We start from the raw sequence: 22,993 nt of genomic DNA on the forward strand, positions 1-22,993 counted from the left end.
CCCATTTCTGACATCTATACGCAGAAATTGCCTTGCTATGTCTCTCATTCGTAGAATCTTCTTCCATATCCAAGACCCCAAATTTGTCTTAACTGAGATCGACCAGAAAGACCCTTTCCTTATCAAATAACAATGTATCCACTTGACCCACAAGGAGGATCTAGCAGATGATATTCTCCAGATTAGCTTCAGGCAGTGAACTTTGTTTATCTCCTTTAAAGACCTGATTCCCAAGCCTCCTTCATTCTTTGGTAAGCAAATGTCTTGCCAGCTCACTTTTGCTTTTGTAGGTTTTAAAACAGGGCCTGACCAGAGAAAGGCTGCGCATAGACTTTCTATTTCCTTCAAACAACTACCTGGGAGTCGAAAAGCCGCTAGCCAGAAGTTTGCTAGACTCATGATTACCGAGTTGATCAGCTGTAGCCGCCCTGCATGGGAAAGGAAACGACCAGTCCACGAGCTCATGCGCTTTCTTATCTTTTCCACCAATGGCATGTAGTCACTTACTGTCATTCTCTTTGTGAGGAGGGGAAGACCTAAGTAGCGGACTGGAAGCTGTCCTGAGGCGAAGGGGAAGCTTGCGAGGGTCTCTGCTTCTTGTTCCACTGTTGGACCTGCCATGTAGAGAACTGTTTTCTCCAAGTTGATTTTCAGACCCGATATCACTTCAAAGTCTGCAAAGATCCTAAGAATACCTGCAATAGACCTTCGTGTGCCATCAGTGAAGACAAGCAGATCATCAGCAAAGCATAAATGTGTCAAGAGGATGTTCCGACATCTCGGATGGTACCCTATTTCTTTTCTTTCTACTGCCTTGTCAAGCATATTTGATAATACATTCATGCATATGACAAAGAGGTATGGCGATAGTGCACAACCCTGCCTCAGCCCCCTCTTGCTTTGAAAGAAACCCGCTAGTTCCCCATTTACTTGTACTGAAAACGAAGGCGTGCACACACATAGCTCAATCCAATGGATAAATTGCTCCGGCATGTTCAAGGCTCGAAGGGTATTCAAGAGAAATGGCCACTGAACAGAATCGAAAGCTTTTGCTATATCAATCTTCATGGCACATCTTAATGAGATGTCCTCCTTGTGGTAGTCTTTTACAATTTCAGTGGCGAGAAGTAGATTTTCCACAAGCAATCTGTCCTTCACAAATGCGGACTGATTGTAAGATACACAGCGAGGGAGGGTGCCTTTCAGCCTGTTTGCGATGATCTTTGAGATGACCTTATACAAGACATTACAGCAGGCTATGGGTCTGTAGTCTTTCATCTCCATCGCCTCATCTTTCTTTGGTATCAACGCAAGGATTGTGGTGTTGAGGCCCTTTGGAAGAAACCCCTTGCTGAAAAAAGAATGCACCGCTGTGGTAAAATCCTTTGAGATGATACTCCATGAAACCTTGAAGAATTCAATAGTAAACCCATCAGGTCCCGGAGATTTTCCACTAGGCATTCGAAATAGGACTTGTTTGATTTCTGCATCCGTTACCGGTTTAATGAGAGTATTATGTTCTTCGTCGGAGCAGCGGAAGTTGATGATTTGCTGCATCTCCTCTACTGTTTTCCGTTGCAACCCATCCGGTATATGAGATAGGGATTCAGAGAAAAACCTCTCAGCCTCATTTTTTATTTCTTCTTGAGATCGTACCACCTGCCCCGATGCACATCTAATTTCTCTGATTGCATTCCTTGTCTCCCGAATCTTAACGGCGTTGTGGAAGGCTTTATTGTTTTTGTCTCCTACTTGCAACCAGTGTAACTTCGATCTTTGCTTTAGAATTTTTTCCTCAATTCCAGAAACCTTCTGCCACCTCTCAGCTGCTAATAGTTCTGCTTGTATATGATCGTGGGAGGGATCACTTAAGGTAGCTTCTTGCTTCTCACATAGATCTTGATATGCTTCCCTGACCTTCTTGGTCAAGTTACCCAGCTTCTCCTTGCTCAAACTTCTTATCAGTGGTTTCAATTTGAGACATTATACCACTCTTCTACCACCTGTCCCTCTTCAATTTCATCATCCTGCTCAATGTTTTGCAATTCTAATTTATCATTCTCTACTACGAACACATCGACCTCATTGCCTCCACTCTCTCCTTGCTTTTTACTTGATGTCTCCGTAGCTACTTTGGCTAGTTCCTTTGCCATATCCTGAACTGACAATTCGTTACTCTCCTTTTTGCTCCTGACACATGATTTCTCGGCATGTCCCCATTTTGCACACGTGAGACACCGTAGAGGAAGCCATGGATAGATGAACTCAACATTGAAAGCCTTGCCATTTTTTGTGAATGTCATCTGCTGCGGTAGCTCCTTTGTTAAGTCGGCATTAATAAACACCTTTGCTAGCTTGAAGTTTGTGCAAGACGCCGTCTCAGGGTGTAGTCTCACAGGGTAGCCAGCTGCACTTGTGATAAAACTAAGCCCCTGCCAAGAGAACATATGCATTGGAACATTTTTGAGGTGGACCCATAGTGGTATAGACTTCACTTCTGGCTTCTCCTTTAGTTCATCTGGAGTCCATTTGGTAACTACCAAAGGTATGTTCCCAATGTTCCACATGCCTCTTCGGAGAACCCTTGCTCTCACATTAGCGTTTGTAATGCGAAACTTCATTGTAGTACCATCAACCTCTTGTACATCAATCACTTGCTTCTTGTCCCCGTACGACCAAATCTTGTTTACCACCGCATGAATACGAGCAATATGGGGAGCTGTGTCCAGGAATTTTCCAATCAAGTAATCTTCCCATAGTGGATTTGCGTTGTTGATAACCTCATCTGGTATCTCCACCGTTTGCTGTCCCTCAGACTCAGTGATAGCTAGATCGTATTTTCTCAAGATCTTCTTCTCTTGAGCCGCTGTAACCCATGACATCCCTTTTGATGTCGTCGACCCCGATTGACTCTTCGCAGCCATACCCGGACCCTCTTTCTGTGTTTGTAACACCTGAACCGCCTCCTGACCCTCACCGCAGCATCCCCCCTCGACGTTCGTTTCTTTTCCAGCCATCGACCCAGCTCCCGATCCGGGTCCCAGATCCTCCTTTTGCACTTCTGCCACTCGCCCTACCCCCTGAGCACCTTCAACACTCGCCAGCACCCTTGAGCCGTCCGGCGGCTTCGTCATGACGTAACCGCAGGTCGGAGTCCTTCGAAATCGCCTATTCGCGATCGCGTTGGATGGAACCGACCGAAGATCTGGAGTGTGGAGGAGGAAGTTGCCGGACGATCTTGAAAAAATCGCAGTTTGTTTCGCAATCACTGTTCACTCAATCGTTACTGTTCACTCCATAAATTACTCTCTCCACTGACCCTTTCGCCACTGTCTCATCTAGCGACGAAGAAAACGACAAGGTTTGTCCGACTCCGAGAGTGAAACGTTACGTTGAGGAGATCAGATTCGGCGAGACCAAACCCTCCTCCTCAAAGCCGGCGAGTAAAGCTAGATGCAAGCCGGAGAGAGGTGGCGGCGAGAGAAAGGCTGACGTGTCGGATCCAAGAAAGTACAGAGGCGTGAGGCAGAGACAGACGGTGGGGATCCTTCGCGGCGGAGATAAGGGATTCTTCGACACGCATTCGGATTTGGTCAGGGACTTTCGCTACGGCGGAGGAATCGAGCCGCGATTCGACTCAAAGGTCACAACGCTCTGACGAATTTTCTGACTCCTCCTCCTTCGCCGGGGGAAACGCCGCCGGTTATCGATATGAAAACGGTTACCGGATGCGATTCGGGGAGCCAGAGCCTCTGTTCTCCGACGTCTGTTCTTCGAATCAATGTCAAAAGAGGAAACAGAGTATAGAACGGAGCTGGAGACGGAACCGATCGATCTGGCGGCGGAGGTGAAGCCGACCGTAGCAGAGAGTATTTCTGGGATTCCGAGTTTCCTCCGGAGCCGTTGTTTATGGATGGAATCGAAATCCATAAACCGTTTCCGAACCGGAACGAACCGGAGGATTTCTCGTTCAATTTGAATGAAGATTTCGATGCAACTCCATGTGAAGTCGACGATTTTTTCGAGCCTGATTAATTTTTTAAAATTTTGATTTTTACTGGTTCTGAGATTTTTGTGACGATATTGGCGGGGATGCATCTAGACCGTATGCTTGCTTTTTTTCGTTTATTGACGTAGACGGTTCTGATAGGCTAGACGCTGAAGCGCAAGAATTGCTTCGTTTATAATTTTAATGGTGTTTCAAGAAGTAAGTACTTTAGTTAAGATAAAAATGTCAGTGTCTGTTAAGGTTTTTGGCCCAACATTTTCGTTATTCGCTTGTCTTAACGTGAGGAAGCAGAAGAATATACTAAGTGTTTATAATGTTCACTAGATTCTGACCCGTGCACACATGTGTTATTTTTTATTTTATTTTTTTGTTTAAAATTTGTTATACATGATTGAGTGTATATATTTTTGCCACTTACCAATATTTCATATATATTTGATAATATTTTTTTATTTGTGCAAGTTAATAAATATTAACCTGTTGTTTTTGTTAATTTATTTTAAATGAAATAAAATATTATTTTTTAATTTTTTGCATTAGTTTTTCCATGAATTATCATTAATTTATGAGATTTTATTTCTTGAAAATTGAACTCTCGACTTTTTGATATTTGTCTAAACTAAATAAGATAATATTAAATTTAAAATTGTTTTATATAATATATACTATATTGATATTTCCAGATTATCAAAAACACCATCAGTTTTAGAATTGTAATTAATTAATTTTAAATATAATGACAAAATCTGTAAATAAAAAAATTACAAAAAGTATTTAATTTATTGTAAATATAATGGTTAAATGTGTAAATAAAAATAAATATTAAACGTGGTTCAATCCTAAGCTTTTTTTATTTAATCATCACTTCATGGATACAAGTGGAACAGATTTGGGAAAATTACATGTTTACCACTTTTATGGTACCACTTTTCATTTTTACCACTACTAAGGAGACATTTTCATAAATACATTCTTCATTAAATGGCAAAAGACTCTTATGCCTTTGTTATTTATATATATAATAAATCAATATTTAAATAAAAAATAAAAAAGAAATAAAAAAATAAAAAATTTTTTGAATTATACTTTTTCAAATTCGAATTTTTTTATAAATTTTTCTTTTAGAATTTTTTTTTTTCAAATTTCTTTTTGAAAAACGAAAATTATGTTTGAAATTATTTTTTAAAATTTTTTTAAGTATTTATTTATATATTTATTAGAATCCTAAATTTCACATTCCAAAAACCCTTCCCCATCCCTCAACTCTAAACCCTAAGTTTAGATTAGTTAACCCTAAGGGTATAATTTTTTTTTACCCTTCATTAAAAGTGAGGGTAAAAGTGGTTAGTGTAAACATGAAAAGTAGTACTATGAATGTGCTATTTGTGGTAATTTCTCAAGGAATTTTGAGTATTGTATAATTTTTAATGGACATCTAATAATAACATTATATAAATAATTATATTATGAAATCAAATCATGAAAAATTAATGAAAATATATAATTTTATCTATTTAATTGCTAAACAAAATTGTAACTATACTTTGTTATTTTTTTTTAAAAAAAAATTAACCACTATTTTAGAATAAAGTACAAAATTGATGTATGCAATGACTATAACACAATTGTATAGTTATGCAACATTACAAATTCAATACATTTATCAAAATCTCTTACTAATATTTTTAAAAAAATATTATACACAAACTTATAAATTAAATTTTTATAACATATAAGAAACAAATTACAGAAAAATGTAACATATTTACACAAAAAAAAACAAAAAAAATAGAAACAACATTATACCCGGACTTGAAGCACGGATTAAGATCTAAAATAGACTAATACAATTACAAAGAAAAGACATATGTGTATATAATTACAAAGAAACGAATATATGTTGACGGGTCAACTTTTAAATTGCTATTGTTTTATAAAATAAATTTTGATTAAGATTTAGACACAAATATGATTACACAAATGGTGAAGGCAGATCAAAGACCTAATTTCTGAGTTGTTGTATGAAGATGTATTAGTAGAAGCTTCAGAAACAGAATGTTAGATTAAAAAATGGAGGAGAAAGAGCAACATAATTATGAATCATTTTTCTCTCTCTTTTTTTTTTTTTTTAACAATTTGAGATGTTGAAATAATAAAAGTGTAGAGCAAGCTGGGATGAATGAAAGCAAACAAATTGAAGTACTTAATCTCAGCTTAGCCGACAGTCTTAACCGACTTGTCTGGCCGTCCTGATAACTGCTCGGTAACTGATCCAGTAACTGATCCCGCCATTCTCCTTAGCTAATCAGTTCATGTTCAGCTCAGTCTCAGTTCCCGTCAGAACGTATACAAGTCAGTCCACACATTGACTAACTTATCTCGGATGACAAGACCAGATGCCTTCTCTGAATCCGTCCAGCTTAGTCCAACAAGCTCACTGCTATATTCGGACATACAGTATCATCTTAATCTGATTAGAACTTATCCAGATGACATGTCCAACATGTCTGTCCCGTTTGATCAGTCCGACCTTGGACTGGTCCAGTTCATAGATCGGGACAGGGATGCTACACTTCCACCATGTCCTTCCTCAGGTCGCATTGTCCAAAACCCGACCTTATCGAAAGCAGTTCCGGTGGGGAAGGCGATGATCCCTTTCCCACTGGGAAGAGACCCTTCGTCACTCCCAAAAATAAATCCAAACTGCGACGACATCGACATGGATCGCCGCCCAATATCTCTGCGCTACCGAGTAACAGCAATGCTCGGGCTGTCTAATCTCGACAAAGCCGTCGAGTACTCTCACCACGCTGTCTCTGAAAAGTATCGTTTCAAAAGAGACACTGTCTTCATCTGCAATTCAGTAATTGGAGCCATGTGCGACGCCAAAAGTTACGAGGAAGCCATCTCTCTGTTCAACTACTTTTTCAACGAGTCTCAAACACTCCCGAACATGCTCTCTTGCAATCTCATCATCAAAGCTCACTGCGACCAAGGCTGTCTCGACGACGCTCTTGATCTTTTCAGTCACATAGTCCTAGACGGACGTTTGTCTCCAGGGGTGGATACATACGTGATACTCACGAAAGCCTTGGTTGATGCTAAAAGACTCGACGAAGCTTGCGTTTTAGTGGCGTCCATGGGGCGTTGTTATTTCATGGTCTACGACGTACTCATTCGAGGGTTGTTGGATGCAGGGAGATACGTAAAGGCTAGCCAAATAATCGAGGAACTGAAGAGTAAACTCCCATGGAGAGTATATCACATGGCAATGGCACTCTATAAGGTATCGTTGATGGAGTATTGGTTCAAGCAAGGCAAAGATGAGGAAGCTATGGAGATATACAAGGTTTTGGACATGTCTGAACAGATGAACGATATTGTCGGAAATAGGGTTTTGCGAGTTTTGGTCGAGCACGGTAAGAAAACAGAAGCTTGGGAACTGTTCGATGAGATTATAGGATTCTGCTATCCCGACACGATTGGTATAGTGATGAAGTCTTTTAGTGATGAAAAGACTATACCGTTGTCGTGGGCTAGTGAGACGTGTTATAGGACGATCATCGCGTGTCTATGCGAACAAGGAAAGATGTCGGAGGCAGAGGAGTTCTTTGCAAAGATGTTTTCAAACTGTGAGGAAGAGGAATTGATGGTGGGACCTGACGTTTCAACATTCAGAGCAATGGTCAATGGGTACGTTATGGTTGGGAGAGTGGATGATGCTTTCAAGATGTTGAACAAGATGAAGATTTCAAATCTAAGAAAGCTTGCTATTCATCGAGCCACATAATTTTGCTATTTATTTATTTATTTATTTATTTATTTATTGAACAAAACTTAGGGTGAACCTTTAAACTTAGGATAAACTTTTAATAGAGGTGAATTTAAAGGTTCACAACCTAAGTTTTGTTCGATACTCATTTTTGATAATATGTTCACATTGAGAACAAGACTAATAAGATCTTATTTAGTTAGACCATCATTAACCCTGATACTTAGTGGGTTTCTTAGGGTAAAAAGTGATAATCAGAAGAAAAGAAAAGATGTATTAGTGGAGTTTTAAACCCACGTGTCAGCTTCCTAGTTAAAGTTTTTTTTTTCTATTTTCTTTTCTTTCTTTTTTTTCTTCTCTTTCGCCTCTCCGTCTTCTAGTGTTCTCCGTTCGAAGGAAAGGGTCGAAACCCATCGAGCAAAATCAATGGGCAGAAGAGAGGCGTCGTTTTTTTGCGCTCTCTCTCTACGCAGTAATTGAGGTGACGAAGAGGAGACGGGGGAGAGAATAGATCATGAAGGAAACCTCACCAAAATCTCCAGAGATCATCAGGGAGATTCTCATCCGATTACCAGACAAATCAATTGTAGGTTTGATTAAGGAACTGAAGGAATCAGCTGCTACAAAGTTCAAGACTTTCCAGATTCCTGTTGATTGGATGCTCGAAACCATTACCGTTGTCGATTCTCAAGTACCCGTCGGAGACGAGGTCAATTTGCATTGCACGAGCTGGAGATTCGCGGTGGAGACCAACAACCTCGCCCCGTGGAGCACGATTCCGGCGGAGTGCACCGAGTACGTCAAGGGCTATGTCACCGATCTTGAGAGAGTCTCTGAAGAGGCTTCCGTCTTTGCGAGCACCGTCATTTCTCCGCCGGCGACGACAAGGATGCGTGGATTTTCGACATCGATGTCCAATCTTCCCTATTACATCGACCATGGCTTTGGGTACACGTTTCCTCAATCTCAAAGTTTAGTTTCTTAATCTTGTTACTCGCTACCAAGCAATGTTGCAGGGTTGAGGTGTTTGATCACTCAGAGTTCGATAAGTGGGTTGAGAGAGGAGTGGCACCAGCTATAGCACCAAGCTTGAATCTTTATCAACGAGTTATAGATTTGGGGTACAGAGTTTTCTTGCTTACAGGGAGGAAAGAGAGCCACAGGGTTGTCACTGTTGAGAACCTCATCAATGCCGGCCGTTTCCAGAACTGGGACAAGCTCATTCTCAGGTATACCTAGTCACAGAAACACATTTGGTGTAGTAGCTCTTTGATCACGCTTAGTATATGTACTAATCGTAATGGTTTGATTTAGCTAGTTACTTGTGGTCACTACTTACTATTTGATTGGAGTAGTGTGATGAATGAAGAAGATAATAGAAACAGCAATTGTTATGGTCCCCATTCTTTGATTAAAGTGAATTGTTGCTGGCTGGCACAGGCAGGACAATGTAAGAAGATTGGTTTGTCTTCACTCTATTATTGTGTTTTCTGTTTTGCGTGTTTACATGGTGAAAGTTTGTGCAAATAGAAATTTTGGAATATGGAAGTTTGTATTCAAGTGTGTAGCGTTTACAAATGTGATTTTCAGATAAAATTGGCGTCTGTGAAACTAGCAGTGAAGTATATGAAGAGAGTATCTGCAGAGCTTGAAGCCAAACTCTTAATAAATCTGTTTATTTGTTGTATGTTTAGTTCACAGGAAGATTTGATGCAGAGACAAACTTGTATATATTCAAGGTAATTCACAAACTTGTATAGATAGCCTTTGTTCTTCATTCTACTTCGCATGTTCTTCATTCTTATTCTATCTTGTAAACAATCAAAAACAATTTCTTAACCCTTAATTAAGAAACTAGCAATGGAGGTTAAAAATTAGGTGTCTCTTAACTTAAGGTTCCTAACTAACATTTATTACTAAAAAAATCATTAAGAGATCCTAATGGGTTCTAGGGATAATCATGCTCTTACATCTGCAGTGTTTTTTTTTACGTCACAAAGTACATCTTTTTTAGTTTTAACTAGGTGTCTTGCCCACTTGCGGGCTTAGTACTTTTACAAAAATTGTAAATAAATATATTATCAATTTAAAAATCATTATAATAAATTATTTTCTGATTTTGAATCATGTAATAATTAATTAATTATTAAAAAATTTGATAAAGTTTTTTTTCCCCGTAAATATCCTTTATTATGTAAAATAAACTTGTAAACATTCATATGTACATAAAACTATATAATATTTAATTATAAAATATTACGATGTAAAATATCTTTTGATAGGTAAATTTATATAAAAATTATTTAAGAAATATCGTATGAAAAATAAAATTTATATTATTGTTCGAATTAATAATTTTGGCCCTTAAACAATTTTTTAAAAACTTTTTTGTTAATTACATAATTTATTTACTAATTAACTGATCCCATTTTTTAAAATATTTTAGGTCAAAAAATGTTTATCGCATAAAAACCTAATGTTTAGGCCGAAGAATCTCATGCTTACTATTTGGTTACAATGAAACTATACCAGCTCGGTTTTATATCATGATTTATCAATTTAAAAGTTAATTATGGTTATGAGAAGTTTACATTCACGTGTCAATCCTACCTATCTTGGATAATTTTTTTTTTCTGTGTCATTTTGGTTAGTGTTCGATATAAATATTGATTTTTGAATTTATTCTCATTTTTTTGCCTCAGATTTAGAAAATATTTAAGATTCAAAATTATTAAAGAGATACATACTTAGGTTAAGATTTACGCTTTGTGCAGAATAGTGATGTCAACCGAGAACCTGGACCGCGGGACAGGCCCGTTAAGGCTTGGGGCGGGGCGGGTTTGGGCTGTATATTTGGTATCCCGCAAAATGGCGGGCCTCGCGGGTTGGTACTGTGTGGTATTGGGCTCAAAGCGGGATGGCCCAAAAGAACCGCGGGCAACCCTAAAGTCCTGCACCCTCTTGCCTCCTCATTTCATCTGGAACCTGAAAAAATAAAAGAGAGAGAGAGAGAGAGAGTGAGAGAAAGACGAGTCGCCGACAGAAGAAATGGAGATTCGGCTACAGAGAAGCCACAGTTACTCCATCTCGGCTTGTAAACTTCACAGATCAAACTCGCATCTACAGAGATAAGCCTTTTCACCTCTTCTTCTAAGTTTTGCATGTAATATTTTCAAGTTCTTTATCCATCAAACTCTCTGCCCTACACCTCTAACGATTTACTCTTGTATAACATGTTCAGGTTGTTAGCTACCTAAGGAAAGAGATCCGTAAGATGCATGCAAGATCCAAATAGATGTAAGATTCTCTAAGACTCCTCCTTGCTCAAGAAAAAGAGATTCGATCGAAGCTAATAGTTGTTGTTTGAAATAGAGATTCGCTTTGTTACTTGATGTAACTTCTAACTTCTAAGCGAGTTCTAACTTCTAAAATTGGAATACTACCATGAAATTACATATGGAAATCATTAATGTAATATGTTTTTTTGCTGCGTTGATGTATCAGAAAATATTACAATTACTGCAAGTTTAGAATTGTAGTGGAGCGCAAGTTACGTAAAATTGAATAGTGAGATTTTGATATCATTATGGCGATTTATTTGCAAAGCTGTTTGGATTCTGCTGCTGCTCTGTTTGGGTGTTTAGCTACTTCCACGAAGACCATTCTTGCTGAGTCTCTTCTTCATGGTTACAAATTTCACAGGTCAGTGCTCCTTGTTGTGTCTTCATTGGAGTGATGTTACTTCAATTGCACTAGATGGTCATGTGATGCCATCTTAATCTTGATTGAAAATGTGATTGATGTATCTCTCTTTCCGGTTAAGAGTAAATCACATGAGCTTTTTTGGGAAGTTAACCAATGAATATTTGTCTGCGTAGGAGAAAGATTTGATTGTTCTCTGTTCTCTCTTTTTTGTAGCATAAACACAGTATACTACATGTCTCCTTTCGCCACCATGATTCTCGGGATACCGGCACTATTACTGGAAGGCAACGGGATTATGAGTTGGTTTGAAGCACACCCCGTCTCCCTGGTCAGCACTCATCATTATATTCAGTTCTGGTGTGTTAGCCTTCTGTCTCAACTTTTCCATCTTCTACGTCAGTCATTCATTCCACAACTGCAGTCACATTCAACGTAGCTGGAAACCTCAAGGTAACAAAAGGACAATCTTAAAACCCAATAATCGTATGAGAATGCTGTCTTGAGAGCATGGTTCATGTACTTTTGGCAGGTTGCGGTGGCTGTATTGGTGTCATGGTTGATATTCCGTAATCCGATATCGTGTATGAATGCTGTTGGATGTGGGATCACGCTTCTGGGATGCACATTCTATGGATACGTGAGGCAAAGTCCTAGGACTCCTCGCACACCAAGAACCAAGATGGAGTTGCTTCCTCTTGTTAATAACGATAAACTCGAAGGCAAAGTCTGATCTCCGACCAAGATAGAACTTTAATAGAGAACTAACATTTTGTCTTGTCTTATTTTGGGATGGTAGAAGAGATAATGATTCTTCTTATTTTCTATATCTCTGTGATATGTAGAATCTATAGTCTTATGATAAGACTCTTATCTAATACAATTATCATATACAAATTCATCACACACAGTGCTGTCTGATTCTGAAACTCATTTATAGGTCTAACTAGATATTAACCCGCACATCCGTGCGGATATATTTATATTTTTAAATTAATATTTAAAATATAAAATATGTTATAAAGATATATATCTAATATCATTTTTATGTATATAATATTTATTTTGAAAATTTATATTTGTTGAAATTTGTTTGATGATATTGTACAAATCATATATTAATGAAGTATTTTTGTTTATTTATTTAAAATGCAACATCAATATTAATAGTTTAATTTTAAACATTAGTTTTATATGAATTAATAAAAAAAAATTATTAGCTTCTTTGTTTAGAAATTTTTATTCTCAAAATGGTTTTATGTGAATAAATTAAATTATTTTTGTTATATTTTAAAATATTATTTTATTTAATATATTATATTTCAGTTTAATGTTTTTAATTTTACTAAAAATATCAACATAAAATGTTACAACCAATAAAATATTATTTATTTTATTTTATATAAAAATTAATTTTGATAATTTAAAAAGAATTGGGCTATACTATTTAATTTTAAAATTAGTTAATGGAATATATAAACAGTCAAATGATAATTACCTAATGACAATATATTTATTTTTCTTAGAAAAATGTTATTGTTTAGATGTACATTGTTTTTGTTAGGAGAATATCATATATGAGTAATTATAGGATGTTTAATTAAATTTCTAATGAATTGTCTAACATAGACTTGTGTATGGTAGATAAAAAATAAGACTATATTTTAATAGAGCAGATAATTTCACAGCAGTAACATCTAACCAAGGCAATTATGATGAGCAAGCTTTTCCTCTAACTAAGTTAGACTCATCTATATTATTAAAAGAGAAGTATCCATATAAATTACCCCTCAGTTTTTCAATTTATTTACAATCATATGCCATTGAAGTAATAAATTTACTTACCTTTTAAAACTCTTGTCTTTTACAGTTTAATTAATGCATATCCTAAATCTAACTTTAATTTAAAAAACAACAATAAATGCATGTTTATAGGAATTTCTATTTTGAATCATGTAAATGCAAGTGTAAGTGCATATTTATAGGGATTTTCTATTTTGAATTATTCTTTCGACCAGCTTTGGTAACAATACAATCGATTTTCATATCTAATAACAATCAATTCAAAATAATTAATTAAATAATTAGTGTGTGTAAATATATGTTTGTAGAGATTTTTCATCTCAAATTATTTTTTCTACTGTTAACTTTCTCATAGAATAATTAAATAATTAGTTAAAATTTTCGGCCACAACTAATTTAAGATGACCCAAATTATTATGTATATTTATACGAACTTAAGCCCATAATTAATTTGTAATTATTTTAAACTTAATTTATACATTCATTTTAAGAAATCTCAATTTATTATAAAAAACCCGGTAAAATTTGTAAAGATCGTTAAGTATTACGATTAAATTTTACTCAAAACAATCGTTAATCCATGATACAAGTTCTCTATTTTTTTCATTTTTTTATTGAAAAAAATAAAAAAATATATATGAAGATTAAATTTTACACACGAATCATTTAGTATAAACAAAAACAAACTAAATAAATAAATAAATATCTGTGCGGTTTTGGAAATCAAATTCTAGATGATGGTAAAAAACTAACTTCTTACTTAGAATATAAAACATATTTTAATAATATAATTAAAAAAATCTAAAGAAGAAAATAACTAGGATTTATCTACTGGGTCAAGCAATGGTTGATCAGGTAGCCAAATTCCAGATTTTAACGATTTTTACAAGTTTTATCGGGTTTTTATATAATAGCTTTTTTAAAACCCAAACTAGATTACATATAGGTCACCCGATTTATCGGTTCGGCCTCGAATCCGGGTCGGATTTTAAAACACATTATAATAACTATGTAACACAAGTATAACATTTAGTATAACTTGCCCCCAAAAAGAAATTTAGTATAAGTAAAATTTAAAACTGAAAGTAAATATCTGGTTGCGCGGATCAGGGTGTAGTTAGTCATTACATACAAGTCTTGTCTGATTCTGAAACTCATTTATAAGTCTAATAATTTCGTAGCAGTAATTTCTAATCTATTAGCTCCTTAGATGTAACAACTATTTATAACAGAAGTCACAAGTTTGTCTGATTCTAAAACTCTTTAAAAGTCTGAAAATTCCATAGGAAAATAGAAAGTTATATTGAAATTACAAAACGCTCGAGAGAGAGAGAGAGAGAGGGGGAAGGAGGGGAATCGTTATTAATCCCCTACCTTTTAGGGGAAGCTATGATGATTAAGAATTTTTTTTTACCTGCTATGAATAATACATACAGCTTTTGATGTCTTTTTATGATACATGAAGTACTCACTGTATTGTAGCATCCAACACTTAAACTCTAAAACTAGAGGCTATGATCAACAAAATAAAGAATACTTCAAAGTCAAATACCTATACAGTAAATCTCTTCTATAGATTTGAGAGTTGCCATTTGGCTTTACATCTTGTATTAACATATGACATTTTTTTTCCTCCAATATATTTACCAAAACAAAGAGAGTATGATGAATCCAGTTTACAGAGACTGAGTGATTAAACGCTATACAAACAGGTCAAAATCAAACCGAACTCGCATAGCAAACTATCCGCGATCAGATCAATTTTCGTTCATCAAATCGAAGCTGAGTGTGTTCTAGAGAGGAAGAAAGTACCAGAAGAAGCTGGGACGGCGAGTAGAAGCAGAGCACCGAGGAGATACACAGCTGCGGAGGTTAGTGGATAACTGAGAAATGGCTATATGCCAAGTCCCACAACATAACTTATCATTTACCAAATGCATTGCAGACTAAAGAGCTATCGAGGAAGGTCCATAACTTGATGCGAGCAAAGAAAATAAAAGCCATTCACATCCCACTGAAAGAAGCAGCAGTGAATAAAACATGAGAACCTTAAACTCAGAATGCCTAGGGGCTACATGTCAAGTCCCGCAACTTATGAACAGCAAAGGCAAAAATACTATAAAGAGGAGGAAAGGAGCATCAGAAACGGGAAGAAACTGTCCCGAAGGGATAGGGAATCAATCACACAACACATGAAAACCAAATATTTGAGGGTTCGCTGAAGATCCAACCCCTGATCCAGAGCTCGTTTGATGACTTTCCCAAGATCCAACCCCTCAACCAGAGCTTGTTTGATGATTTCCTCAAGATCCAACTGAGCTTGTTTCATGGTTTCCTTAAGTTCCAACTCATCTTTTGCAGAAACAGGCTGAGAATGCTGTTGATTGTCACTTCATGCTCTGCAGATGGAAAGTATTTGAGAATATCGATAGCTGCCTTGATGAAATCTGGTGAGCAAAACTGTCAACTGCAACTCCATAGTGTCGAGGGTCAGGTTGAACCCCACGACTCTCCATTTGCTGAATGACCTTAATCGCTTCCCAAGGTTCACCTCCAACGCTTAATGCATGTAAAAGGCCCATGTATGTAGCACCATCAGGAGGACAAGTTCCGATCAGCTCATCGAACAGTCTCTTAGCCTTGTCAGGATCATGCCTCGAATAGACAGTCAGCATCTGGTTGAAGAGAAGCAATCCCTTCTTTTCTGCACCATGGAATAGTCTCTCGCAGTCAACCAGAGTACATGTTGATGCCTGTAAGTATAATCCCATCAACCTTGATCGATTCCATTCATCTTCAAGCATTCCTGTTGTGAGTGCTAAAGCATGAACTCTCCTTACATTGCGGGTAGAGGCAATTGTGTTGACAGAAACAATCCCGTGGTTGAAGAAGATCATCACGAGAGACATTGGATTCATATGTGTTGCTGCCCATTCTATCAAATCAGTTCCAACCGAGTCCAACTTCCTTAGTCTATTCTCCACATCAATGTCCTTCCATCCCGTCTTGATTCTCGCTAGTTCATAGCGACTGGTGACGAGAGAGACCAAAGGCATAACGTCAATCATGTCTTGGACACTGTTGCATCCAGAAATCTGATGTGGAATTTCCTCTTCGTAGCGGTCGAGGTATGCTTCAACCTTCAAGAATCAGGTCATGGAAAAACAGGAACTAGCTTCCTAGCTACTAGTCAAATCTTGGAACAGACAGTAACATCCATATACATATAGCAGCAACCTCCGCTTCAAACTTGGACCGATGCAACATCAGTGAACTTGCCACTGTTGATAGCATCCACGGGTAAACCATTGCTGTCCATCTTGAAGATGAGACTCGTCAACAATTCATACCATCAAAAAACCGTTCGTCTTGAATCCCAACTCTCCCTTGACTCAAACAAAAACCCTCTTCCTCGTTCTGAACATAAACAATACTCTTTTGCACTAATCTGACAGGATGATCAAGGCTTATGGTGTGTAGTTGGGAGAGACAGGAAGAAGACGAAGAAGACAATAAGGTTTGTCTCTCTCCTCAATGTGAAACTAGCACCCGCGCGGCGCGCGGTTGTCTGTTTTTCATAATCATATGTGTTTTATACTTATTATGTTATAGTTTCATATATTTTCATGTTTGACATTAGTGTGTCTTTTCAATGTTATTAGCCTTAATGTATAAACTATGAGATTGTAATTTTTTATATTGTGCTTTTATAGTTTATTTGGTAAAAAAAATTATTAGAGATTTAAGTATACTTGTTGGTTTTATTAAATTATATTATAAATATTTTGCTTTAAAGTCGAATAAAAAATTCAAATTTTGTATTGAGATTTTAAAAACAAATACACTATATAGACAAACCAATAAAATTATGGGTGAGCGTTCGGGTACCCATTTGGGTTCGTTCGGATCTATTCGGATTTTAGGTTTTCGGGGTCAAAGATTTCAGCTCCATCGGCTATTTCTAAATTTCGGTTTGGATTCGGTTCGTTTTGGGTTCGGATAACCCATTTAAATTATTTTTAAAATTTTAAAATTCATTATGTATTTTAAATTACTCAAAATCTATAAACAAAATAATATATTACATATAAATTTGAATAACATATGTCAAAATACCTACGCTTAACATATAATTTTGTTTGGTTTGATTATTTGGATAGAGAATAAATAAATATTTTAAGTATTTTTGGTGTTTTGAGTATACTTTAACTATTTTAGACATTTATATTTGATTATTTGTATATATTTTCAAATATTTTGGATAACTTAAAAGTATCAAATATATTTTGGATGTTTTCTAATAATCTAAAAAATAATTAATATATAGGTTTATAAATCTATTTCGGATATTTTCTGGTACCCAAAATATTTCGGTTCGGATCGGATTTAGTTTTGGTTCTTTAAATACCAAAATTTTGATCATGTTCAGGTATTTAATCAATTTTGGTTCGGGTTTCGTACTACTTTTTCGGATCAGATTTGGTTTTTTGGATCCGGGTTTTTGTCCAACCCTAAATAAAATAATGAAACCAAGTTAAAAAACAACGTTCAAAAATAATAAGAATGTAAAAAAAAAGAACAGTTTCTAAATATAAAACCCTTTGTTCAAAAAACAGGTTTTTAAATATAAGATTATGATTATGGGCCTAAATATAAACAGTAGATTTATTTGATTTGTTGCATGTATCTTAATAAGTGGCCCATTTAGTTGTTAACCACTAAGTTTATTTGATTTGTTGCTATGATGTAAATAAACCAACCATTAAGCCCTGTTTGATTTTGAATACTATAAGTTGTCATTGTGATTTGGGTCATGATGTATAATAAGCCCAAAACTTTTGATTTTATTCCAAACCAAACCGCCGAAAGTTGTGGGCTAGAGAACGGGAAATACGATTTGATAAAAAGCACTGGTATGGTCTGAACATAAAACGACAGAGTTTAAAGACAGTGGCATAGGTACGTAATTATTGAGGAAAACTAAGGTTTATTTTCTTTTTGTACTCCAGGTTTAATAGATTATAAGATAACTTAACCGGAGACACTAAACCACCGACTAAACCGGAAATCTCAACAACCAGATACCAAATAACTAACGGAAGCTAAACCGGACTCTAAGGGGTTAAACCAATGTAATAACCAACACGTTTGATTTTGTGTTTCAACCACAATCAACAACACAAGGAACAATAATTTTAATCGATCACAATCAACGAAACACAATAATTTTTTTTTTTTGGTCAAAAACGAAACACAATCATTTTTAGTGGGTTTTTTTCTTTGAAACTAACCTTTATTCCATCTGGCTTCCTAGCTCGTGTGGAGTATGAGGCTGCTGGCTTAAGCTTGCTCAGTGTTATTGTCTTGTTAATTAAATTTTTTCCTGTCAAACACCTCAGCAAATACATCTTCTCTTCTCTGTTTAAAAATTAAGCAAAAAATCATATCAAGAGAAGTTGATTTTAACCTTTAAAAAAAAAAAAATTTGGAAGAACAACAAGTTTAGTAGATTGAGATGATGATGATGGAAAATGCAACAAGTTCTTACAATAATCAAACAATGAACACCACAATCTTTTCTTACAAGATGAAAGAGAGAGAGAGAGAGAGAGAGAGAGAGAGAGAGAGAGAGAGAGAAAGGAGAGTTAACCTTAGAATGCCCTAATGGAATAAAACGTGGAAATTGTATAACTCTAAACGTTGTTATATAATGAGAGGTCTCACTGGTGTGTGTAATATAATTTTGGGACTCTTCTTTTCATTTTTGGACTATTGGTTCGGTAAAAGTTTCTAATGGGAGAGTAAGATAGTCAAAAAAAGAAGACAAAAATACTGTGACAGCTGGGAGTTATTACTCTCTGAATATTTTATAGGGACCAAGGAGCCTTGATCGCCTTGTGAGTCTCTCTTTTCTGAAATATATACGTATAACATTTTGTATAGTTACATAGGAGTGTGAAATATATATGTATATTTGTATAGCTACTGATGTCATATAGTTATTTTTTGTTTCCTTATTTCTGTCTCTTTTGCCATTTCTCTTTCTTATGAGACCAGCTAAATGATTTGCCTGAAGAGGGTTAGATAGGGCTAGGAATGTGAAAAGAAAAACTTTATTCATGCTAACATTTAAAACCTGAAGTAAGAACAAAGACTCAAGACAAAAACTTGTACTACATATGAGCTATAACATCAGCGCTAATATAATGTCATACATGTAAGCTAACTTACATGCGATATATAACTTCAGTCTACATATTATTACATGCTATAGAGAGATGCCACATGTAGTTATACCTAAATATCATGCATATGCGTTACATGTGATTTTTCATTATTATAATACGTGCATGCACGTGTAGAATCAACGTTAATATAATTGTAGTTTTTTTTTTTTTTGAGAAAGGGCTTATAATTGTAGTTTACATGTGATTAATAATATTATACTTCAATATTATTAATCACATGTAACCTAATGGAAAGAAGGTCAAATTATTTTTTATTTAGATGTAACCTAATAGATGTTGCTCCTCTAATGGAAAGAAGGTCAAATTATTTTTTATGTAGTAGTATGAGGAGGGGTTAATCATTATCAGATGGCCTTTTTTGGAAATATGTGATTTTGTATTATTTGGGCACAGGGAGATGCCATGTGTAAGCTAAGTTATAGCTCACAGCCAAAGTGGATGTTAAGTAGAAAGGTCAAATGGTTTTAAAATAGTAAGTAGGAGGTCCTAAAAATAATTAAGTAATTATCTGAGGGCTTATACGGGCAAAGAGACAGTGGCGGGCCCACGTGTTTTATACGGACATAGAGACGGCGTTACCGTTATGTACATTAATTCCGTCTGTTTATAATACATGTATAATAGATAGCCCATTCGATATTTTCCTTAATAGAAACTCTCAACTATCTTATTAAGTTTGCATATTATTAAGTTTAGTTATTAATAAAAAGAGAGTTGGTCTAGAGCAAATAAATTAAACTCATTAAAAACTCGAGTAATTTTTAGTTCAAAAAAAAATCGAGTAATTTTGGAAACATAATTGCTCTGAGTAAAGAAGAGCGCAACAATGGAGATTAGGTTCGGACATTCAGATCGAGTTGGGTTCAGATCGGTTTTGTCAGGTTCAGATTCAGTCCTTCAGTTTTTAGATATTAAGATCTAATACGATAATTAAAATTTTTCGGTTTGAGCTCGGTTCAGATCTTATCAGTTCCGGATCGGTTTGAAACTAAAATAATTAGAATTTACCGGTTCAGATTCGTCCGGTTCTCGATTGGATTCAGTTCGGATCATGTCGTTGTTCCGCCTAAAAACATACCTAAAAATATAAAAAATACCTAAAAATATTTAAATATCTGAAAATATTCAAAATTTTATTTAATATCTGATCCGAAGACATGAAAGTATCCGAATTTTAATCTGATTATTCAAATTATATTTTTGAAAATCAAATTTTTTACCCAAAATATCATGCATATGAGTTACATGTGATGTAAGTTCATAATATACATATATATATATATATATATATATATATATATATTATTACATAATACGTGCATGCACTCGTATATCAAGGTAATAGGAGTATAATTGTAGGTTACAATACATTACATGTGACTAATCATATTGTTAATCATTGTCAAGATGGCTTATTTTGGAAATGTTTTGGAAATGATAGTCATAAAGACAGTGGCGGGCCCACGTGATTCTGTGTGTTTATTATATATGTATGTATGTATATACAGGTTCAAAGTCTACTATTAACAGCATGTACGGAATAGAATAGCCTGCTGGAGTGAAGACAAACGCAGCAATGGGGAAGGCGGTTCTGAGGGAATAAAGTAATAATGCCTTTTTCAGAACCACAACGAGATAAAGCGATATATTTGCCTTTTTGACAACGTGAGACCGGGTGTAACAACAGCTAGTTCTTCGGAGAAAATGACCAATAAACAAATTTTCCTTTTTGACAAGTCTCTCTCAAAAAGCATGCCACGGTAGTTTACAAAATGCACTATCAGAAAACATGTCTGGATAAAGTTACATTATAGAGATATCCGGATTAATTATAATTACAGCAAGGAGGAGAAGAAAGCATTTCAGCTCCCTTATGTCTCTTTGGATCAGATAAGATCTGTTTGGTCTTATAGTTTTCACTGTGTTTTTCCTTTTTTTTTTCTTTTTTTTTTTTGCCATGGTGGTTCTTTCAATGATTTTGTAAATCTAACATTTTCATTAAATTGAATATTAACGTTCTTAGCAAAAAAAAAAGAAGTTATCCTAGCTAGATTCTTTTTTTTTTCTGTTATCATCATCAGTGCATGGTATATACTATAATGGTATCATTGTCCATGTATATTATATTTTTCATTACAAAGTCTATTTCTTATTTTAATAGCTCCTCAGTCCTCACTAAAAAATAATTAACTAGTGCACGTCATGTAATTTGGGGACTATATTTCTTCAAAAATATTTCATTCCAGACCGTAAAAGCTCTAGTTCATCAAAAAGTAACGGCCACAAACCAAAGTGGATGTAATTTAATATGTTAAAACAGTTAAATCATTGATTCCGTGTGAGACAGCCCATTCGATATTTTCCTTAATGCAAACTCTCTACTATCTTATTACGTTTGTATATTATTAAGCTTAGTTATTAATAAAAAAAGAGAGTTTGTCTTGAGCATGTAAATTATACACTTATTAAAAACTCGAGTAACTTTTACATATTATTTTTCTAGATAATTTCCTCTCTCGATAGGAGTTCTATACCGGATGAACAACATTCATAATCAACTTCATTATGAGAGTTCAAAGTTCAAAGGTAGGGTAAAGTCCAACAATATATATGGACAGGTTGTATCAGTCATATGCTGCATAGGAGAGTCTAAACTCTGTGGGAAAAAAAAATCAATTTGTGCTTCTGGATGATTGAGAATGATGAGCACCATGATGCAAGTCTGGAAATGAATATAAACTCTGCCGTGGAAATTTTGATCATTCGGAAGGCTGTGTCTACGACGTTTGATGGCGTTTCAAAAATGTTAAAGAGGTGTGTCATGTTCATTTTTACCACTGCCACGAGAAAGAGCAACTTTGAGATGTGACGATTTGATGAGAGGCCACCCACATTTGAGTATTTTTGAAGTAGAAGTTGATTGTTGATGCAAGTGAGGGTTATTTATATATGTTTCAGAACGGAAAACAAAAGCCCCACTCTCGATACGGTAACTAACACGTGTCAGAGATATAAACGTCTCAATCTGAGATGCGGAAAGGCGTTTTTGGAGTCCCCAATGGGTCACGAACCGCGTTAATTTCACTAAGACAAAGACCGATGTATAATTTCCGGTTTAACATCTCTTTCGGTTTATAAACTACAAGAACCATAATACTACAAAAAAAAAAAAAAAAAAAAAAAAAAAAAAAAAAAAAAAAAAAAAAAAAAAAAAAAAAAAAATTCAGTAGTAACGTGAATACTGCTAAACCGGTTTGAATACTGCATTCCAAAAATAAATAAATAAATTTAAAAGAAAAACAGTAAAAAGGAGAGTATTCCAAAAAATCACATTAGAGAAAATGGCCATAAAAGTAAAAAAGGCGATTCTTCCCTTGTTTAACATTTTGACTCATATCTCCCTCTTTGTCTCTGTACGATTGATTCATCAACAGTTAAAAAAATCATCTTTAGTTCTGA

The 22,993-nt window shown here is 35.4% G+C and overlaps 2 protein-coding genes and 2 pseudogenes across 5 annotated transcripts; 3 read left to right on the top strand and 1 right to left on the bottom strand.

Moving 5' to 3' along the window:
* Positions 1 to 37: 37 nt before the first annotated feature.
* On the top strand, positions 38 to 7,799 carry LOC106297183 (pentatricopeptide repeat-containing protein At3g60960, mitochondrial-like). Its single transcript, XM_013733465.1, has 2 exons — positions 38 to 50; positions 6,604 to 7,799. Exons 1-2 carry the CDS (start codon positions 38 to 40, stop codon positions 7,797 to 7,799), a joined length of 1,209 nt encoding a protein of 402 aa, XP_013588919.1.
* A 325-nt stretch (positions 7,800 to 8,124) lies between these two features.
* On the top strand, positions 8,125 to 12,384 carry LOC106297187 (annotated as a pseudogene).
* On the top strand, positions 11,359 to 12,384 carry LOC106297191 (annotated as a pseudogene).
* A 3,268-nt stretch (positions 12,385 to 15,652) lies between these two features.
* On the bottom strand, positions 15,653 to 16,850 carry LOC106297189 (putative pentatricopeptide repeat-containing protein At3g05240). Of its 4 annotated transcripts, none has more exons than XM_013733474.1 (2): positions 16,637 to 16,850; positions 15,653 to 16,429 (listed from the first exon to the last, which is right to left on the bottom strand). In XM_013733474.1, exons 1-2 carry the CDS (start codon positions 16,637 to 16,639, stop codon positions 15,674 to 15,676), a joined length of 759 nt encoding a protein of 252 aa, XP_013588928.1. In that variant the 5' UTR covers positions 16,640 to 16,850; the 3' UTR covers positions 15,653 to 15,673. The 4 variants fall into 4 exon arrangements, with proteins under 4 accessions (XP_013588928.1, XP_013588926.1, XP_013588929.1 ...); XM_013733472.1 differs by having other exon boundaries at positions 16,524 to 16,850; XM_013733475.1 differs by having other exon boundaries at positions 16,511 to 16,850.
* Positions 16,851 to 22,993: the final 6,143 nt, after the last annotated feature.

The sequence above is a fragment of the Brassica oleracea genome, chromosome C6, assembly GCF_000695525.1.
Source record: "Brassica oleracea var. oleracea cultivar TO1000 chromosome C6, BOL, whole genome shotgun sequence".
NCBI lineage: Eukaryota > Viridiplantae > Streptophyta > Magnoliopsida > Brassicales > Brassicaceae > Brassica > Brassica oleracea.